Here is a 22,480-nt window from a genome sequence, read left to right as displayed (position 1 = left end):
GCAGTGAAATGTGAGGGGAAAGAAAAAACAGTGTCTAGACCAAGATCAAAATGTTGAAAAGCACTTGGCAGGGGCAGCATTCTAAAAAAAGAAACCTACCTACTTCCTCTTGCTGGTCATGGCTTATCTATGTGTCCATAGATTTTAAAGCTGAAATGACTAAATATCTGACAGGTTTAGATCTGTTACTCTCAATATAGTTGAGAGTAACTCTCAGCTATATACTCTCAATATAGCTTATAACATCAGATTTTAAATATTCAAATATTTTGCTCAAGTCATCAGAGGCTCTGTATTAATGTATTTATGTGCTCTAAAGCTGCAGGTGACTAAGGTTGAAATGAGGCCAGCAGTCAGAGCATTGCCGTCCTGTGTTTAAATAAATGCTTAGAATCAGTTGACATTTAATAAGATGTCGGCTTTCTGGCTTTTTAAATAGCTGGCAGGGACTCTGGGCCCACATTTCTGTATGGTGCCGGTGGGCCATCCCTTTGAACACAGCAAGGCTTCTGCCATTTTTCCACAGACCCCCACCACTCCCTATTACATGCCACAATCATTCACTTTTCCCCCTGGCCCCTCAGGCATTTGAGGGTGCAGTTTCTGGGTCGGCAGTGAGGCAGGCTCTGCTGGGTGGGTGTAGTCAAAGTCCTTTGTACTCGTGAGCTTTTGTTCCTCCAACATATGGAAATAATGAGGCATTTCCAAATAAACTCAGAGACAACCAAAAGACATTTATTTATCTATTTTTAAACAAGGTGAGTTTTTTCAAATTTATTTAACCATAGTTGATTTACAATGTTGTGTTAGTTTTAGGTATACAGTTTCAGATTCTTTTCCATTATAGGTTATTACAAGATACTGAATATAGTACCCTGTGCTATACAGTAAATCCTTGTTATTTATTTTATATGAAGTGGTGAAAGTGAAAGAAAGGGAAGTTGCAAAGCAGCCCCATGGACTGTAGCTTACCAGGCACCTCCTTCCATGGGATTTTTCAGGCAAGAGTACTGGAGTGGGTTGCCATTTCCTTCTCTATATATAAAGTAGTATGTGTCAGTTAATAAACACAGTAGGGAGTTCTAGTTCCTGGGTCCTGTGGTTTGAGTACCAATTTCTCTACCCTGAGGCTTCCAGGGTCTCTCTATCTAGGGGCTTCCCTGCTGGCTCAGATGGTAGAGAATCCACCTACAATGCAGGAGACATCAGTTCGATTCCCTGGCTGCGAAAGAGCCCCTGAAGGAGGGGATGGCTACCCATTCCGGTATTCTTGCCTGGAGCATTCCATGGATAGAGGATCCTGCGGGCTAGTCTATAGGGTGGCAAAGAGTCAGACACAGACAGACTGAGTGACTAACACTTCTCTACACTGGTTCCCTCCCTGAATAGTTAAGTAGCCATCAACCAAGAGCTGGAAAGGCTCTACTGCACACACCCCCAGGCTTCACCCGGGGCCCCATCATTTCTGGACTGGAGCTTGTGCTGAGCGTAACTAAGTGGAGGCAGTGGGAGGTGTCGGGTGGGTGGAAAGGTCAGGAGGCAGAATGGTGCTAACCAGTGGGAACTCTTCATCAGGGCGCTCCGTCAAAGATTCGTGCCACATCATTGATTTCTGGAGAATACTGAGTATTGAAAATGTTCACGTTTGTTTTAAATAACAGAAATGGGTCCTTAAGCCCCAGCACAGCTTTATTCAAACAACACACCTGAATTAAACAGAAGGTTCCCTGTATAAAAGATCTTCCTCCAAGAGTCAGTAGTGCCGCCTTTAGGATGGAAGGAATGTGAGCATAAAATTAAAGCAACCGGAAAACAGGCCAAGCAGACAGCCATCTTGGTTGACTAATTTCAGAGTAAAACAGAAGAGTTGCCCACCTCCCCTTCTCGCCTTCCAAGCACGCACGTAGGCACGTATGCACTCACGTAGGCACGCACGCACGCACGCACACTGAGGTCATCCATGTCTGCCGGAAACCGAGTGAATGACCAGGAAGTGAACAACCAACAGGAACTGAGTGGTCCCAACTTTGTAAGAATCACAAGAAGATGCTGGAATCAAGTAATAAGTTTCCACGGCCTGCGCCTTGCAGCTGGTGTTTACTCCCCACGCTGCAGAATCATGCTGTGCAGGAAAACCACTGATTTGGAGTCATACATTTAGATTTCACTGCAGGCTAAACCTGACTGCTACAACCTTTAGGGAAAACTTTTCCCAAGTAAATAAGTCCGAGCTTCCCACCCGTGTGCCACAAATGAGTGACAGCGATGCCACCTCACTGCTCCACTCGGCTGCCCCGCGCCTGGGGGCACAGCCAACCTGTTTGCAGCCTTAGTTCACCTCATGGGGACACAAAGAGGTTTGGGAAGCGTTGCCTTAGGTTAAAATTCTCGCAGAAATTCTAAACAGTTACATTATCAACATGTACTCACTATTCACTGACACAGGACCAACATTTCTTGACTGATGATGCTTTATTGTAAATCCAGTTTTGAAGAAAAAAACAAACAACTTGCAGTTAGCCTCTTCACTGTTTTCCCTCCTAATTTCCACCCCAGTTAAGCCATACTCCTGGTGACTTGCTGTTCTGAGCTGTGACTCCTCACATCCTATCTGTCTACCGACCACTGTCCCTAGGAGACTCATTCCTACTCTCTTCCACCCAGGAAAGGCCTGGCGTCCGCCATGTCCCTCCAGCAGCTGGACCTGCCCACCCAGCAGAGAGAGTCTATCCTCCAGAGCCCCGTGGTACTGATTCAGGGCCCCAAGACCAAGGAGAGGCACTTCTTCCTCTTCAGGGACTGGCTGGTCGTCGCCAAGCAGAGGTAAGTCACACGACCGGCACCATCTTCCTGTCTGTGAAAAGGCACTTTCTTTCCAAGTCCCCACTGCCTGAAGGCATCTCAAAGAGAGCTCGCCCTTCGTTTGACAAGTGAGACCAAGAGACCGGAGAGGCTGCCTGCCTCGGGAAACATCACAGGTGTAGCAGGTAGAAAGCTAGGCCAGTTAAAGTATAGGAGGGTCATCATTTAAAAAAAACTCTTAGTGAACTTGCTCTTTTGGGTTGCTAAGAAGTGCATAAAGTGTTCACAGCAACAAATTTGAAATCAGAAATTTAGAAACTCAGTAATTAAGTTAATGTTAATTACCGTGATAATCATTTTTCTCTTTGGGGGAAAATATGCAATTATACGTCTTCAACATTTGTATTAGATCAGGAGAGGCTACATCAAAAGAAGTGCAGTATTAATTTTCTGGTTTGTAGGCTGACTGTGTATCAGCAATGTCTCTTGATTTCTTTCCCATTCCCCGGAAGGAACACGCGTCTGTATGCTCCTTTGCCTCAACCTGCTCTGGGCAGAGAGAGAAGGAGAAAGACCAGGTCCGTCTACCCAACTCCTCACAAGGAGCCTGTCCCTTCTTTCCTTCCCCCGCCACAGTGTCTGATAGATTAGCTGCACCCAAGTGAGAAATGGGACCAATGGTCACCCAGCAACTAAGTAACTCTCTTCATCTCCTCTGGGAAGGGGGAGGAGAGTGCCCAAGAGGCTGGTAGTGGGTGAAGAATACCCCCAGCAGAGCCAGGGAGATGGCCTGGACCAGTGGGGATAAACCACCCAGTGGGCAGCACCCTGCCCCACCTTGCCACCTCCCTGCCCTACCCTCCTGTCCTTTGGTTTGTGGGGGTTCCTCTCCTCCTTCCAGGGGGCCCTTAAAGCTTAAAGGGAATGAAAAACAACCTCTCCTGCGTAGGGGCAAGGGGAGCGGTGACAGGAGCCACCAGGCCAGGCCACCAGTTGGCTTTGACTGCAAGAGGATGTCCGATTCTGAATGAGGGACACAGTGGCCCTGAGTACGGGACCCAGGGCACCTGGGGCGTGACCCCCTGACCACGAACGAACCTGAGCTCCAGTTCGAAGCCCAGGGCAGTGACTACCCAGAAGAAAGTCACCTCGGAGCCTGGTCGGGTTTGTCTTCTGGAAATGAGCTGTGCCTGCCGGCTTCTGAGTCTTTTATTGCCACAGCAGAATTCAGAGAGCACTAGACTCAAGTGTGTTACTGGGCCTGAGTGCCTGGGGAACACCCACCTCACTTTCGGAACTGAGCACCTGCCAGGCACATCACACGTGTCAGCTGGCTGAATCCTCCCAACCCATTTCACAGATGAGGAAGGTAAAGCTCAGAGAGGCTGAGTGCTTGTCGCAAGTCCCCCGAGAGGAAGTAGCAGAAGCAAGCCTAACACTTGCACCCCGTTTCTCAGAGGGCAGCACCCGGATCCTGGAGGGAAGCTCTCTGACTTGAGCTGCACTTCCCAGGGGCATGTGCACATCAAATAGGATTCCGCGGATTTTTCAGAAAGAAAAGGGCTCAGGGGATGTGTGACAGCCTTCCACAAATTCCACACTGGCAAAGGAAAGCTGGGATGGGGTTACTGCATATAGACCTTCGAGAACTTGTGGGATCGATTCTCCAGGGAACGTGTGGGCCCCCAGGGGGAAGTCCTGATGTCCACAATCAGTGCAGGGTCTTCATGCAAAGTGCAGGCCAGAGTCGTGAAAAAGATTTGAGAGACCCGGGGTCGTCTGGGCAGCAGTGGAGGGAAAGACCCTCCTTTGCATGGATGATGACTGAGGGGGGTGGGGGCATTGTACTTCTGTCTTATAGGAAGGAAAGCATTTGCAAATTTTTTATACTTTCATTTAATTTCCCTTGAAAAGTTCTATTTTAAGCTTTGGGGGAAAACGTGCCCGTTTTAAAGAGCTTCTCACACCTACCCACCGTGATTAATTTTCTTAGATGCTTAGAGATTTCAAAGAATTCAAAACGTATCTGGCATCCTCCCCTCATATTCCTCCCAGCCAGGGAAGTATTGTTTTCAGAGCCCTGAGAAATCCCCCGAGGCACAAACAGCAGCTGGGGAAGTCCTGCCCAGCACATCCCGAGAAAGTGAAGCGGCCCCTTCCTGCCTGGTGAGCACAGAGCTCCGTGCAGGCTGCTGAATCATTCCTCGCTTTCATTCAAACAAACACCCCGAGTCCTTCCTCAAAAGGCTCGCTCCTGCCCGCAGTCAGGGGAGAAACCCCGAAGTGGGCATCTGTTCAGAAGGACAGTCAGCCACACAGGCTCTGCACCAAGGGGGGTGCTGTGGATCGGCTGCAGGCACCTGGTCACAGCATCCCAGAGACCTTGCCAAACCCGACCACGTGGCTTCCCCAGCTTCAGGGCTGCAGCCAAGCCCAGACCTGAGCCTTCACACACCACTTAGAAAGGATAACACAGGAGCCCTCTTCCTCTTCCCAAAGGAGTCAGGCTGACAGCACTTTCTGAGTAGGTGGATCAGATGTCCACACACTCCCATGGCCCAGCCCTCGAACCCACCGCATCTCCTCTAATGGACCTTGTACTTCTGTCCTGACTGTTCCTGCCACCTGGAAGGCTGCACCCCTCTTCCAATGGCCAGCTCTAGCCCAGGCTTAGGGACACAGCTCAAAGCATACACTCTGAAACTGCACTGTTCTATATGCCTCAGTTTTCTCATCTGTAAAGTGGCAATAAAAACAACACCTCCCTCATAGAGTGGCTTTGGGTGGGAATGAAAAGGGTGGCTACATGTACAGAGCTTAGAATGGGTCTGGCACTCATGTTAAGCCAGGAGTCCCCAATCTTTTTGGCACCAGGGACTGATTTTGTGGAAGACAGTTTTCCCACGGGCTAGGGAGTGGGGACTGGTTTCAGGATGATTCTCATAAGGAGCGCACACAACCTGGATCGCTCGTAAGCCCAGCTTACAGTTGGGTTTGCGCTCCTTTGAGAATCTAATGCCCCCGCTGATTTGACAGGAGGTGGGGCTCAGGCGCTCATGCGAGCAATGGGAAGCAGCTGTAAATACAGATGCAGCTTTAATTGCCCGCCACTCACCTCCTGCCGTGTGGCCATGGACCGGTAGTGGTCCATGACCCAGGGGACGGGGACCCCTGTGTGAAGCATTTGCTATGAGGAACAGTCATTTTCTCAAGTGCTTTCCAGGAAGGATTCTGAGGTCCTACCCTTGGCCCAAAGAGAGCAGAGAAGAAAGGTCATAGCCCTCACTAGCCTGGAAGTTAATTGTTAATAATTAATTAACTAGTCGCTACTGTTATTGTAGAAGGTCTGCTCTGCCCGAGTCATTCTGCTATGTCTGGTGGTGATAGAGTCCAAGCTCTCAGACTCTTTATAATCTGATAGGAAAGGTACGGTGGACAGAAGGGAAGGAATGATGACTGATTCTTGAGTCTACTTTAGTTTGGATTGTTGTTTTTAATTCAAAGAGTGCAACTCCTATATGTTTGGAAAGTATAGTCAACTTATCTAATTTAGTTTAGAATGTTCTACTGTGTTTTTAGGATTTAGTCGGTACCATGTTCAACTGTGCATAATGAGCTATTTTAAAGAAATTTTGCTATACTTTTACAGTGTTCGATATCTGATTTTTAGAACCGTGAGCTGCATGGTTACTTTCCGATCAGTGTGATTAGCATCAGTGAGTGAAAATCTATGACAGTCTCAGCAGCATATTGACAAGAACACGCCCTTTGCCTCCACAGCCAAAGGGAAATGTCTTCAGTTGCATTTTACTATAAATAGCATGAGACACAAAGAAGTTAAGTGTATTTCATAACATGCCCAGTTCTTTTGAAATGTCCTTTTACCCCAAGCAGTAGCAGTTCATGGGTGATAATAACCACCCCCAGGACTGGCTGCAGAGCCTGGGGTGAAATGAAAATGTGGGGTGCTTGGTTCAAAGAGCAGAAAATGAAACCTAGCCCAGGGGTCTTCTGAGCATGGGGTCACCGTGCAGGTCAAATGTTTGTTCGTGGGTCTGGTTCTGGCTATCCCCCTTATGGAGTTGATGTATATTTTAGTACTGACATTAATGTATTAACATACTTAAGGAACTTCCAAGCCTAAGGCGTTTACTTGACATATTTACCAGCAGTTACCAATACTTAACAGGACTTCCCTGTAGCTCAAACCATAAAGAATCTGCCTGCAATGCAGGAGACCGGGGTTCAATCCCTGGGTTGGGAAGATCCTCTGGAGAAGGTTATGGCAACCCACTCCAGTCTTTTTGCCTGAAGAAGCCCATGGATAGAGGAGCCTGGTGGGCTACAGTCCATGGGGTGGCAAAGAGTCAGACAGGACTGAAAGGGCTTAGCACACAAGGACCCAGCCTGCTGAATATTGCAAACATAGTACGTGCTTGATTTGGGGCTTCCTTTGTGGCTCAGCTGGTAAAGAATCTGCCTGCAGTGCGGGAGACCTGGGTTCGATTCCTGGGTTGGGAAGATCCCCTGGAGAAGGGAAAGGCTACCCACTCCAGTATTCTGGCTAGGAGAATTTCATGGACTGTATAGTCCATGGGGTTGCAAAGAGTCAGACCCAGCTGAGCGACTTTCACTTCCTGCCAGTCATTGTACTAAATCCTTCACTTCTAGTAACTCACTTCATTCTCGAAAAATTCCTATCAGATAGGAAAGGACATCTTGTCACTCATCATTGTCTGTTCTTAGAAGGGAGTCCACAAGTCCAGCCTGCACCTGAAAGGAGAAAAATTAAACTTCACCTTTTGGAGGAGGATATGCTAAAGGATTCACGGGCCTGTTCATGAGCGTCATATCAACATACAGGTTGTGGGGACTTCCCTGCTGGTCCAGTGGTTAAGGATCCACCTTGCAAAACAGGGGATGTGGGTTCGATCCCTGTCTAGGTAACTAAGATCCCACAGGCTTCTGAGCAACAGCCCGCGTGCCACATCGACAATCCCACAACTAAGACTCGACACAGCCAAGTAAATAAATAAATATTTAAAGCAAATAGATGGATAGATCAGTTCAGTTCAGTTCAGTTGCTCAGTCGTGTCCAACTCTTTGCGACCCCATGAACCACAGCATGACTTCCTACTTTTGCATTCTAGTCCCTTATAATGAAAAGGATGTATTTTTGGGGTGTTAGTTATACAAGGTCTTATAGATCTTCATAGAACCATTCAACTTCAGCTTCTTCAGTGAGATAGATAGATAGGTTGTGTTTAAAACCATGAGACTGGTCCAGTTCAGTTCAGTTCAGTCGCTCAGTCATGTCTGACTCTTTGCGAATCCATGAGCTGCAGCACGCCAGGCCTCCCTGTCCAACACCAACTCCTGGAGCCCACCCAAACTTATGTCCACTGAGTCGGTGATGCCATCAAACCATCTCATCCTCTGTCGTCCCCTTCTCCTCCTGCCTTCAATCTTTCCCAGCATCAGGGTCTTTTCAAATGAGTCAGCTCTTCGCATCAGGTGGCCAAAGTATTGGAGCTTCAGCTTTAACATCAGACCCGCCAATGAACACCCAGAATTGATCTCCTTTAGGATGGACTGGTTGGATCTCTTTGCAGTCCAAGGGACTCTCAAGAGTCTTCTCCAACAAATCACCATAGTAGTGAGTGTCCAGAAAAAAAGAGAAGGGGACTCAGGACTGAGCCCTGCTATGCTACAACATGCAAAGGTTCCTTTTCTGCTCTCTAGATAGGAAGCCAGGCATTTCCCAAGGTCAACAAGTCCATGGGTAGTGGAGCTGGACCCAGGCCCCAGGCACTCAGGTCTCAGAGCCTGCACTCTTCACTGCTCGGCTGCTCTGAAGGAAAACCACAAAGGCCCAAGTTCAGTAAATAAACAGACAAATGGAGATCTGTAAACTGATATTTGCCATTTGATCTGGTGTTATGATATCCATGAAAATTATCATTTCTTCTTGGGTTCTTGGCCTTGATGTGCCTGTCCCCAGATGATGGTACCCATCATGGAACCACTCATTGGTCGATATGTTTCTTTGCTGAGCATCTCTCTATATCAGACACCATTCCAGGCACTTAAGATAAAATAGACAAAAAGCCCTGCTCTTGTGGGGCTTATATTGTAGCAAAGGCAGACAGAAAGTAGACAAGAAACATAATAAATGATCTAGAGATTCCTTGGTGGCTCAGACAGTAAAGAGTCTGCATGCACCGCGGGAGACCCAGGTTCAATCCCTGGGCAGGAAGATCCCCTGAAGAAGGAAATGGCTACCCACTCCAGTATTCTTGCCTGGAAAAGCCCATGGCTGGAGGAGCCTGGCAGGCTACAGTCCATGGGGTCACAAAGAGTTGGACACAACTGAGCACCTTCACTTTCAGTATGTTGGAAAGTGGTGTGTGTCATGGGGGAAAAATTAGAATTGGGTAAAAGAATCATCAATTCTGAGTTAAAATGGATTAAAGATCTAAATGTAAGACCAGAAACTATAAAACTCCTAGAGGAGAACATAGGCAAGACACTCTCCGACATAAATCACAGCAAGATCCTCTATGACCCACCTCCCAGAATATTGGAAATAAAAGCAAAACTAAACAAATGGGACCTAATGAAACTTAAAAGCTTTTGCACTACAAAGGAAACTATAAGTAAGGTGAAAAGACAGCCCTCAGATTGGGAGAAAATAATAGCAAATGAAGAAACAGACAAAGGATTAATCTCAAAAATATACAAGCAACTCCTGCAGCTCAATTCCAGAAAAATAAATGACCCAATCAAAAAATGGGCCAAAGAACTAAACAGACATTTCTCCAAAGAAGACATACAGATGGCTAACAAACACATGAAAAGGTGCTCAACATCACTCATTATTAGAGAAATGCAAATCAAAACCACAATGAGGTACCATTACACGCCAGTCAGGATGGCTGCTATCCAAAAGACTACAAGCAATAAATGCTGGAGAGGGTGTGGAGAAAAGGGAACCCTCTTACACTGTTGGTGGGAATGCAAACTAGTACAGCCACTATGGAAAACAGTGTGGAGATTTCTTAAAAAACTGGAAATAGAACTGCCATATGACCCAGCAATCCCACTTCTGGGCATACACACTGAGGAAACCAGATCTGAAAGAGACACGTGCACCCCAATGTTCATCGCAGCACTGTTTATAATAGCCAGGACATGGAAGCAACCTAGATGCCCATCAGCAGATGAATGGATAAGGAAGCTGTGGTACATATACACCATGGAATATTACTCAGCCATTAAAAAGAATTCATTTGAACCAGTCCTAATGAGATGGATGAAACTGGAGCCCATTATACAGAGTGAAGTAAGCCAGAAAGATAAAGAACATTACAGCATACTAACACATATATATGGAATTTAGAAAGAGGGTAACGATAACCCTATATGCAAAACAGAAAAAGAGACACAGAAATACAGAACAGACTTTTGAACTCTGTGGGAGAAGGTGAGGGTGGGATGTTTCAAAAGAACAGCATGTATACTATCTATGGTGAAACAGATCACCAGCCCAGGTGGGATGCATGAGACAAGTGCTCGGGCCTGGTGCACTGGGAAGACCCAGAGGAATCGGGTGGAGAGGGAGGTGGGAGGGGGGATCGGGATGGGGAATAGTGTAAATCTATGGCTGATTCATATCAATGTATGACAAAACCCACTGAAATGTGAAGTAATTAGCCTCCAACTAATAAAAAAAAAAAAAAAATAAGAAAAAAAAAAAAAGAATCAGCAATTCATAGCAAAGGAGGGGTCCTCATTGCAAAGGGGAGTTTTGAGCAAACATGAAGGAAATGAAAGCAGAGTGGATATCAGTATTCCTGGCCCGGAAAACATCAAGAGCAAAGGCTGGAGGCTGGTGTGTGCCTGGCATGATGAAGGGCAACACGGTGGCCATGGGGGCCGGAGCAGAAGGAACAAGGGCAGGAGAATGGGCGACGTGGCAGCAGGTAACAAGTGCCCAATCAGACACCCCAGTGGGCTCGCAGGAGGCCGGACTCTGGCTTTTTCTCTTTGTTGAGTGAGATAGGAGCCCCTGAAGGGATGGAGCAGGATTGCACTGGCTGCTTTGTGGGAAATGGCCAAGGGTAAGGGTGGAACCCAGGGCAGAGAGAAGGATCGGGCTCACCTGGGGATGCGTGATCCAGGGGAGAGAGGGATTGCCCCATATGGAAGCCGCAGCCTGTTTGTAACCTAATTTCAAAAACGGCATTCGAGTTCTTCTGCCATAATCTGTTCAGTGGAAGTCGGTCAGGAAGTTCAGATCACACTCGGAGTGAAATTAAGATTCACATCCTGAAGAAAGGTGTACAAAAAGCTGCGGGGTCATGTTTTTAAAACCATCACATCGACATGGGGATTATATTTAACAGCATGAGATTGGATAAGATCACCAGAAAAAGAAAGGGGGACCAAGGGCTGAACCCCAGGATGTATCAACATTAAAAGGTTGAGAGGAAGATGAAGACTACCCAAGGAGGTCAGGAATGAGAAATTTGTGAAATGGGAAGAAAACTAAGAGAGTGTGGTGCTTTGGAGCTAAATGAAGAAAGGGTGTCAAGGAGGAGACTGGTCAGCTCTGTCAAATACGGCCGTCAGCAGGGTAACCCTCCTGGCCCAGGACACGCCCAGCTCGCACCTGCTTTTGTCCTGACATCATTACTAACAGTAACCCCTGCCCCTTTCACTCTTAAGAGCAGCCCAGTTTGACAATGAATTATATGCACATCCCAAACAGAAGTAACGTGAACTGTGAGATTTGTGAATTGGATCCGGAAACGCAGAGATCATTGGTAACCAGGGGAGACGATCTGATTAGTGGTTTACTGTGACACGTGTATCAGCGTCCTTTTCATTCAAAGTACTTTTCTATTAGAAGCTATTAATGGGACGTCCCTGGTGGTCCAGTGGCTAAGACTCCACGCTCCCAATTCAGGGAGCCTTCAATCCTTGGTCAGGGGACTATTAATAGATCCCACATGCCGCAATGAAGAGCAAAGATCTGATGTGCCACAACTAAAACTCAGCACAGCCAAGTAAATAAATAAAAATAAATATTATCTCAGAGTTATTAAAGTTATCATTAAGCAGACTATTAGCTATTAATAGCATTAACATAAGTTTGGTATGTTATTTCATGTTATAAGATTTGAAAAACCACAAATGGAGTTAGTTCACTAGATTTTAACTCTTCTCAGTCATCATTTGGTGTAATCACAGTTACACTGACGTTTGAGTCAGCTTTAACCCAAACTCACATTATGAGTTTGGGATCTTGAAAAATTGTGACTATTAACAATGCTGCAGAATTGATAGGTTCTTCTTGTCGTTGAAATGAAAGAATTTGACCAACTGGCCAAAAAGAGCCTTTTCAGTGTAACACAAGTAGATAAAGTAGAAACAGACACCCCAGGATTTGTGTTTATTCATGAAATGCTTTTCATTTGATAAAATGCATAAAGGCTATGGGGGCTTCCCTGGTAGCTCAGCTGGTAAAGAATCCCCCTGCAATTCAGGAGACCCCGGTTCGATTCCTGGTTTGGGCAGATCCCCTGGGGAAGGGGTAGGCTATCCACCCCAGTATTCTTGGGCTTCCATGGTGGCTCAGATGGTAAAGAATCTGCTGCAATATGGGAGACCCGGGTTTGACCCCTGGGTTGGGAATATCCCCTGGAGGAGGGCATGGCAACCCACCCCAGTATTCTTGCCTGGAGAATCCCATGGACAGAGGAGCCTGGAGGGCCACAGTCCATGGGGTTGCAAAGAGTTGGACACGACTGAGTGACTGAGCATGTGTGAGTACATAAAGGCTTTAGTTACGGCTGGTGCGGGGCTTCCCCAACAGCTCAGCAATAAAGACTCCACCTGCCAATGCAGGAGATGAAAGAGACTCAGATTCAATCCTGTGTCGGGAAGATCCCCTGAAGGAGGAAAGTGGCAACCCACTCCAGGACAACGGAGCCTCACAGGCTACAGTCCTTAGGGTCACAAGAGTCAGCAAGGCTGACTCTCCTGGTTGCCCTGGCTCTCAGTCTCCCTGCTGGCTCCTTCTGAAGAGTTGACCCTCGTCCCCGTATTGCACCCGTCTCCACTCGGCCTGGGCCAAATTTAATCAACATCTGGCATTTACTTGCTCATCACTTTGCACCTCTTGATGGGTTTAGTCACCTGCCACAGCTGTGTGCGTGCGTGTGGTCCATGCCTGCACCTTCAGACCTGCTCGGGTCACAGGGTTCAAATACTACCTCACAGGGACCATTTGTCAAGTGGAAGATGACTCTTATTAACCTTGTTGAAAAATAAACTCTGGCTTATTTCTGGCGCGTTTCTGAAAAGGAGAGCTGACGTGAAGTTTCATTTTACTAATTTGGTCTGAGATCATTTTTTTCTTGGGTCTTCGGCTTCATTGAAAGAGAGAGTTCCATCCATAGGAAGAGGAAATGATCCTCATGGCTTAAGTGACGCCTGGTTAGAGAAAAAAAAAAATGTTAGAGAGGAAGATTGTTTATAAAATCTTTCTAAGTGTTTCTGGTATGAGTAGCGTTCTCATTTTAACTGTCAGAAACTCTGACATGACTGTTTTCATAAAGGATCCTACCAGGTAGTCTCCATCTCTGATTGAGGGGCTCTGTCTGAGGAACTGGTCTGGGTTCATGACCAGTACAGGGTGTCTGGGTTTCTTTTCACAAGAGGGTCAGTCCCAAGCTGAAAAAAAGTCTGCCCGCTGGGAAGAGACAGTTAGGGAGCCCGGGCATGACCCAGAGGGTTGGAAACAGACCAAAAACCCAACCCTGGCTGAGCAGTTATGGTGAGATGAACTCTACAGCCTTTACAAAGAGCATCTAATTTTATCTTTACAGTCACCCTATACATCAGAGCTATATTAGTCAGCTAATGTCACAGAAATGACACAGAACAGATCATCTCAAAATGCAGTAGCTTACAAAAACAAGTGTTTGCTTCTTGTTTACACAGCTGTAAGTCACCTAGCATCTGACGGATGCAGCCAGGTTCAGCTGGGTGTGGGTGCCCACCACAGGTTAGGGTCACACGTTCCCCAGTGTCTCTTCTTCCGGGACACTCAGGGCTTGTGCTTCTGATGGTGATGGAGGTACAAGAGGGCACACTCAACCTCACAGGCATGCTTCAGGCCTTTGCTTGCCTCTTGTACACTAACAACCTGTCCCAGTAGGTCCAGCGGCCAAGGCCAAAGTCGAGGGTCAGGGACAAGATGCTCTGCTCGCCAGGAGGCCACGTCAGGAGTGCGGATGTGTAGCACTACTGTGGGAGCATGAAGACTGGGACCCATAACCAGATCCAGCATGAGTGCTGTTGTTACAGTCATCTTAGGGATGAGGATGTACCAGGAGAGGGTAGAAGGCTTGCCCAGTGGCCCGCTAATGTTAAGTGGAGACACTGACATTTAAATCCAAGCAGACAAACCCCAGAGCCCACAGTTACTCAGGACAGCTCAAAGGGGACCAGGCAGACGCTCCTGTGGGCCAGAAAGGACACATTAAAGGTCAGACACAGGGTGGGAAAGTCCAAGGGAAGGAGCAGGCTAGGATCAGCCTAAGAGGACTCCTGCTCATGCCCGTCTTGTATCCACCAGTACAGATCGCTTCCCATAGGCTTGTTCGTAGAGGTGTCTCCTCTAGGCCAGGGGGTGGGATCACAAATTGGCACGCTTATACCCCCAAATAAGATACTCCCCAAATCGTTTCGGAATTCCAGTAGCTACATCTCCTTATATTTTTCTGTCATTTAAAATTGTATGCGATGAGTAAAACAAAAGCACCCCTTTATAAATAAACAGGTTGATATATAAATAAAAGTTTAAAAATATAACTATAGTATCTTCCTCCTAGAGCTTGAGAATTGGTTTATGGGAAGTTTTCTGTTACACTTTGGATATGTTTGAATTTATTTTTAAGTACATATCTATATCTATATAGATATATATATTCATTGAATTCCAAAATTTTTTCCTTTTCCAAAAAGCAAATTTAAACTGCGAGAATTTTGATCAGAAGCTAAAAATCTACCCTATTCCCGTGTCTAAGATAGGAATAAATTTCAGTTATTTTAAAAACTGTTTTCTACTATTGTAACCAATTATTGTATGTATTGGGTCAGAAAATGATAAATTCAATATAGCTTATTTTTTAATGTTTAATAACTGTGTTTATCCCTGGTGGCTCAGTGATAAAGAATCCACCTGCAATGCAGGAGATGCGGGTTCAGTCCCTGGGTGGGGAAGGTCCTCTGGAATAGGAAATGGCGACCCACTCCAGTATTCTTGCCTGGGAAGTCTCATGGACAGAGGAGCCCGGAAGGCTACAGTCCACGGGGTTGCAAAGAGTCAGAGACATGACGTAGTGACTCAGCAACAAGTTGGGTTAGAAAGTAATAAATTCAATATAACTTATTTTTTAATGTTTAATAACTGCTTATAACAAGAACAAGGTAAGTATCAAGATTGGTGAGAGGAGTTTTTTCCCACCTAAACTTTTTAACATTTTGGTTTTCTGTTACAGCAAAGTGGTTCCAATTTGGGGCAATATTTCTTAAAGTTTCAGTGAAATACAGTCAGTTGTGTTCTTTTATCAATTGCCTTTGGTCAGAAATAATCTGACCAAACCATAAGAGGCTGATAGATTATGAAACAGTGATTCTAAGAAAGTACCATCAAAGGAGAAATGACAATGCTGTTTTAACCCCAAAATAGATCAAGTTGTAATTCCTTAATATAGAGGTGATGCAACACTACTGCTTTCATGGAAACGAGGGGTTCTTATGACTGATGTCGTTGCACAGTTGGTGCATACGCCTCTCGTTCATTGTGAAAAGTCTACCTTAATTTCTATCCAGCTGCAGATAATTGCATGTACTCATTTTGTTTTCAAAACCTTTAAATATAACTGTAGTAAAATTTCCAACCATATTATTAAGATAAATTTGCTATTTAAAAATGGGATTTCTTGTTTCATTATTAGATATAAAATTTTTAAACTAGTTCTTGTTATATAATATTTTACATCTTGTGTGTGTGCTTTAGTCGCTTCAGTCTTGTCCGACTGTTTGTGACCCCGTGGACTGTAGCCCGCCAGGCTCCTCTGCCCACGGAATTCTCCAGGCAAGAATACTGGAATGGGTTGGCAATCCCTTCTCCAGGGGATCTTCCCAACCCAGGGATCAAACCCCAGTCTCCTGCATTGCAGGCAGATTCTTTACCGTCTGAGCCACCATGGAAGCCCCTTTACGTCTTAAATGCTATTATTAAAAAATAATGCTTAGAATACATCAATCAGTCGTTTAACTCAAAAATGTAGAAAAGCAAAATTTAAAAACATCTAAATAAGTAGCAGAATTAAAAAGAAAGTTGAGTTGGAAATAAACAAATTTTTAAATGTCAAAATAAAAGTATTAAAATATCTGGCTTGCAATAGAAAACAAAAGCATTAAAATATTGGAATAAATCTAAGAAAAATGCTCAAGAGAAAATTTTGATTAAATTGGTAAATCTATACCCCCAAATAGAGAAGTTACTCCCAAAATCTTTTCAAAATTCTGCTAGTTATCCAAAAGTTTATTTTTTCGGTATTTTACTGTCATTTCATGTTGTCCACAATTTGAAATAAGCAAAGACTTGAAACCTGGAGAGTTGTACCATATTTACTGATAAAAAGACTCCATTGTGATGCTCTCCTGTCTCCCCCAAATTACTGTGTAAGTGTACTGATCAAAAATCCCCAGAAATTTTAATAGAACTGGTTCTTAAATGTGCAAAAACAGCAAAGACAAGTTTGTCGAGAAAAAAAAAGGAAACAGGCCCAACCATCTACCAGAACAAGATTTGAAGTCATAGAAATTAGAACAGGAGGCTCTGGATGGTGGGATTGTGAGAAAGAAAATGTATGAGTAAACACACCCGTTACTGCAGAAGCAAAGTGGAGGTGGGAGGGGAGCTGTGGACACTTCGGGTGATGGGTCCCATGCTTAGAAATGTGGGCCCCGGGCAGCTCTGATGGGGCCCACATGGTGATATGATTCAGCAAGCTGAGTGTGTCTTCTCCATCTTGGCACTAAGCTTCCATCTCTGCAAGTTACCTGGCAATGCTTTGCATCGTCACAGACCATCATGCCTGATGCCGATACGTGTGTATAAATTTACTATCAGTAGTTTCCAATTTTATCATTTTCACAGAAATAAAATTTTCCTCAACTGTGCTAGTTAACAATGAATCCAGTTGAAATCCACTTTACTAAAAATCCCGTCCTTAAAAATTTTTTGTTTTCTAATGTTACATGGAATGTCAAACCCCTTTCTGTAAAGTATATAGCTAATACGGTAAAAAAAAAAATAGGCTATTTTCTTTCCTGCCACTGTGCAGTGAATTCTTTGCAGGAGCCTCACCATGTTTCAGTCTGGTGCTTGGAGGTCATTATCCAACATAATTCGCTTTGTCCTCTTTTCTTGAGAGATGAGCGCTGAGCCAGCAGTGTGGGCTTGCTTGCCTCCTTTGGGTGAGGCTGCTGGGTTTGGTGGTAGGTGGTGTGAAGTCCTGAAGCAAGTGTGGGCTCTGGAGACAGTCCCTCTCGGGTCATTTCTGGGCTCTGTCGTCCTGGGTTCCCTCACCTGCAAGATGACATAATCAAGCTCCCTGGTAGACTCTTAGTAAAAAACGTGATGCTACTGTGTCACCTCCTTGGCGCTCAACAGATACTGGTTTTCTTCCTTAACTGTTGCTGTAAAAATGGGACTTCCCTGGTGGCTCAGTGGTAAAGAATCTGACTGCCAGTGCAGGGGACACAGGTTCAATGCCTGGTCTGGGAAGATCCCACGTGTTGCAGAGCAGCTAAGCCCTTGCGCCACAACTTATCCAGCCTGTGCCCTGAAGCCCGGGAGCCACAGCTACTGAGCCCTCGTGCCCTGGAGCCCAAGCTCCAAACAGGAGAAACCACCACAACGAGAAACCCACGCCCCGAAACTAGCGAGCAGCCCCCACTCGCCACAACTAGCGAAAAGCCCAGGCAGCAGCAAAGACCCAGCACAGCCAAACATGAATAAATAAAACTATAAAAAATGGAATGAATCTGTAAAATAGCGTGCGGAGGATTTAAGTGTGAATACTTCTGAAATCTTGTTAAGTTTGGGTTTTTTTTTTTTTTTCCTTAAGTCATGGAGTCCCTTGTCCCAGGTCTATTTTTCACAGGAATTTGCGAATGTCATATGGGCTTCCCTGATAGCTCAGTTGGTAAAGAATCCGCCTGCAATGCAGGAGACCCCGGTTTGATCCTGGGTCGGGAAGACCCCCTGGAGAAGGGATGGGCTACCCACTCCAGTATTCTTGGGCTTCCCTTGTGGCTCAGCTGGTAAAGAATCTGCCTGCAAAGTGGGAGACCTGGGTTCGATCCCTGGATTGGGAAGATCCCCTGGGGAAGGGAAAGGCTACCCACTCCAGTGTTCTGGCCTGGAGAATTCCATGGACTATATAGCCCATGGGGTCGCACAGAGTTGGACACGACTGAATGGCTTTCACTTCACTTCACTTCACTTCTGAATGTAAGGATAAGAGAAAGCTGAAGGGTGGACACCCCCATCACAGAGTGGGGACCAGGAGAGCAGCCCCGGGGGGTCAGTGCTGAGGGCTCCCCCACTCCCCTTCCCTCTTTCTCGAGTCTCTGTGGTACTGTTGGCAACAGGAAGGAGGCATGAATGTTATGTTTTTTAAAAGGAAAGGAACAAAAAACAAGACCCTTAAGAGTGTTTCTTCCTGTTTGATGGAGATCATTAAGCTAACCACTTGAGCCAGAAGAGAGGGCAGAAGGTCTCTTCCTTTGTGTGTGCACCGCAGCACTTGGTCAGAGGGGACTCCCCGTGACCAATCCCCTGGGCAGGCCACCTTCCCACTGGCGGATGTGGGCAGTTACGTAGCCCAGCGTCACAGAGGGACCACCTCCTGTGATGCACAGGGTGGGACGGGCCCCGAGTTGAGATGGAGTGGGGCAGGGGTGGGGAAGGGAGACGGGCTGTTTACAGTGTCTTGCGGGCTTGGTGTGTCCCACATGTACCGGCAAGGCGTGACCTGAATGGCCTCTGCCGGGTGTCCAGTCCTGTGCTGCAGTGACCCCGGTCCAGCCTCTGTTCTGTTGACACAATGGACACTCGCTGCCCACCTCCTTCTCCAGAGAGAAACTGAAACAGACAAACTCCCGCAGAGAGAAATTGCCGCTGGGCCACGAAAGCTTCCACGTGCCTTCCGGTGCCCAGATGCCACTGTCCATGAGCTCGCTCGCTGTGGATTGAAGGATGCGATAAGAGCTAACATTCTACTGTTTTTATTCTCTGCCAGGCACTGGGCTAACATCTTTTATATTATTTATGTAATTTGATCCACGTAGAAGCCCACTGCTGGCACGTTTATTCTCACTTTGAAAGTGGGGTAGCTGATGCTTGGGTGACTGACTTCCTTGCCTGAAACGGCAGCTCGGGGAAGCAGTGAAGTCTGGATTTGAAGCAGGGTTTGCCCACAACCAAACCTGTGCTCTGAACGGCTCCATGGGGGCCGCATAGGTCTGGGCCCAGGTGTGTTCAGTTCAGTTCAGTTGCTCAGTCATGTCCGACTCTTTGCGACCCCATGAACTGCAGCACGCCGGGCCTCCCTGTCCATCACCAACTCCCGGAGTTCACCCAAACCCATGTCCATTGAGTCGGTGATGTCACTAGTTAATTTAGGCTTTCTTGATATACTAGCGAAAAAAATTGCAAAACAAAATTTTTAAGGAGAAACTCTAAACACTGGGTCACAGGAGGCTGTAACCCAGTTTTACCAAGGGACTCTGGCCACAGAGGCCATCTAAACTTGCCTTCCCCTCCTCCTCATTCTAGAGCCCACGTGTTCTCTAGGAGCATCGTTGAATTCTTGGCAATTCAAAGGTCCTGGAAGATAGTTCATCTTTTAATTGTCCTGGGTTAATATTTATTCACTGCAGGTCTCTGTTTATTTTTACTAAGTGCCAAGTATTTTTATTTTCTGCCAAACTACGAGCCTCAGAATGCTGTACTCTCTAACCCCAGGGAAGACCCAGAGCAAGGCCAGGAGGAGGAGAAAGGCAAAAGGAAGGCCATGCTGTCTTTGCCGGCTGAATCCCGTTGTCTCTGCAAGGACTTCAACTTCCTCCACCACAGTTTTCACTGGGGCAAGTTTAACTTGCAAATTTATACCAGGCTGACAAATAATAGAAGTGAGCAAACGAAATAATAGAGGAACTTGAAATTCTTCATCCTCTACTTAGATCATGCCTCTCCTGGACACTCATTTAGGGTATGTGTGCTGACTCAGTGGTAAAGAATCCACATGCCAATGCAGGAGACTCGAGTCCTATCCCTGAGTTGGGAAGACCCCCTGAAAAAGGAAATGGCCACCCACTCCAGTATTTGTGCCTAGAGAATCCCATGGATAGAGGAGCCTGGCGGGCTACAGCCCATGGGGTCACAGAAGAATCCCCCACGACCTAGTGACTAAACAACAATTCTCACAATGTCAAGACAGAGGCTCCTCTTTAGGGAGGGACTGAACAGTGTGGCTCAGACAAGAGCAAAATGTCCTCCTTTCCTTTGTGTGTGTGTGTGTGTGTGTGTGTGTGCATGTGTGTGTGTGTGTATGCACATGCTCAGTCATTCAGTTGTATCTGACTCTGTGACCCCATGGTCTATAGCCCGCCAGGCTCCTCTGTCCATGGGATTCTCCAGGCAAGAATACTGGAGTGGGTTGCCATTTCCTCCTCCAAGGAATCCTCCCCTCCCAGGGATCGAACCCACGTCTCCTGCATCACAGGCAGATTCTTTACCCCTGAGCCTCCTGGAATGCCCCCTTCTTCACTTCCTTCCCCCCAAATCCATTCAGTGCTCCGAACCATGAAATCAACCCCTGCCTGGTCTCCCTTGCCTGCCCAACCCCATCTCATCCTCCAAACCTTTAAGACTGATCCCAGCACACCTCCCCACTCACCTCTCTGCCATCATTTCCAAACCTCAGTGTCAGACATCTGAGCTAATTAAACCACCAATCACATCTCACCACTCCTGCCGAAAGCCCAGCACCTCCATGCGGCCTTGAGAGCACTCTGCTCTCCGGTCTGATGGTCTTTGCCTGTCCACCCCTACCCCACTGTGCTGGGATACTTAAGTTTCCAAAACTCTCCGCAACTCCCATTCCTGGGCCTTTATCCTTGCTGACTTTATCCTTGCTCCACCACGAATCCCCCTGTCTTCCTATAATTGTGCTGGACCACAGGCACCTCCTGGCTGGGGTGAGCCTTAGTCATCCTGGACCCCCACAAAGCAGGAGCTTGGCAGAAGGCCTCCCCCCGGATAAATGGAGACGTGCCCACCCAATAGGAGGATTTAGTAGTGTCAGTCTCTGTCATGTCCAACTCTTTGCGACCCTATGGGCTGTAGCCCGCCAGGCTCCTCCGTCCATGGCATTTCCCAGGCAAGAATACTGGAGTGGGTTGCCATGCCCTTCTCCAGGGGATCTTCCCCGCCCAGGGATCGAACCCAGGTCTTCTGCATGGCAGGCAGGTTCTTTACCATCTGAGCTACAGGGAAGTCCCTATCCCACGAAGTCTCTTCAGCCAGAACATTTCAGAACAGCAGTACAGGGCAATGCCATGATCAAGGGCAGCATTATGGTCACGGGCGGAAGCTGGACCCGAGTTCAGCCCCATCTCTGCCCTCCGCAGAGTGTGGGGAAGTAACAGAACCGCAGCGCAGAGTGATGGGAAGGTTAGGAGAGACGGCAGTGACAGGAACCGTGGGGAGAACGCCTGGATCCATGTGGCTCTCGTTTTATTTCTTTATTTCCTCTTGATCTCTCTCAAATCAAAATCCAGCTTGAGAAGTGCTTTCCCTTTTCCCTGGGAAGGCTCCAGATGTCCGCTTCCGCCAGGGGAAGAGTCTTAATGACAGAGAGACCGGCATTGGGTCTGGAGGGTCAGAGGGTGGGCAGCCGCAGTGTGGTGGGCTCTGGATTCTGAAGGCCTGGAAAACCCATGGTTTACCACGGAAACCGTGACAGGACTTTAGATTAACACCCGCCCTCCCTTCCTCCCCCGGGGCCCCCCGGGCCCCCTCGAGTGAAAGGACAGAGGCCCCCGGCGCCCGCGGCGGGAAGCCCACTCTGCGGTTTGGCTTTTCCGGCCCTCCCACTCGCCGTGGAGTGGGCCGAGCTGCTGTTGCTCAGGGACCACTTCCCTCGGAGCGCGCAGGCAGCAGAACCTGCAAGGCCAGCGCCTCTGACGGGGCCCCTGAGGCTCAGCAGAGGCCAAGACATTTCCTGTGTCCCCCAGCACCGCTCCCTTCTCTTCTGAGTCCAGGAATCTCGCCTCCAATTGCTTTTGAGAAAAGTCCCCCATGGCAGCATCATTTCCCCGCAATAGCCACATCTTCAGAGGAACTACAGCCCGACTTTGAAAAGCTCCAAAAGGTGCCCTAAGAGCCATAGATCTGGGAAACGTTTCCTTTAAGCACAGGCCATAAACTGCATCGCTGTGCGCAGTGATCCCTGAAGGTTTCAGCATTAGAATCCTGTCCATTTCCCTTCCTCAGCTCTTCTGGAATCAGCTCTTCACGCCCCTCTCT

At 47.1% G+C, this 22,480-nt stretch overlaps 1 protein-coding gene across 1 annotated transcript in view; it reads left to right on the top strand.

The window, feature by feature from the left end:
• The window catches only part of LOC122434151 (T cell activation RhoGTPase activating protein), an 86,596-nt gene that overhangs the window by 19,697 nt on the left and 44,419 nt on the right, over positions 1-22,480 (top strand). Inside the window, exon 3 of the mRNA XM_043457357.1 lies at positions 2,665-2,823. Within this exon, the coding sequence (XP_043313292.1) occupies positions 2,665-2,823 (159 nt within the window). The remainder of the gene's footprint in view (positions 1-2,664; positions 2,824-22,480) is intronic.

Source organism: Cervus canadensis, chromosome 33, assembly GCF_019320065.1.
Source record: "Cervus canadensis isolate Bull #8, Minnesota chromosome 33, ASM1932006v1, whole genome shotgun sequence".
Taxonomy (NCBI): Eukaryota; Metazoa; Chordata; class Mammalia; order Artiodactyla; family Cervidae; genus Cervus; species Cervus canadensis.
This window is presented reverse-complemented; position numbering and strand designations above follow the sequence as displayed.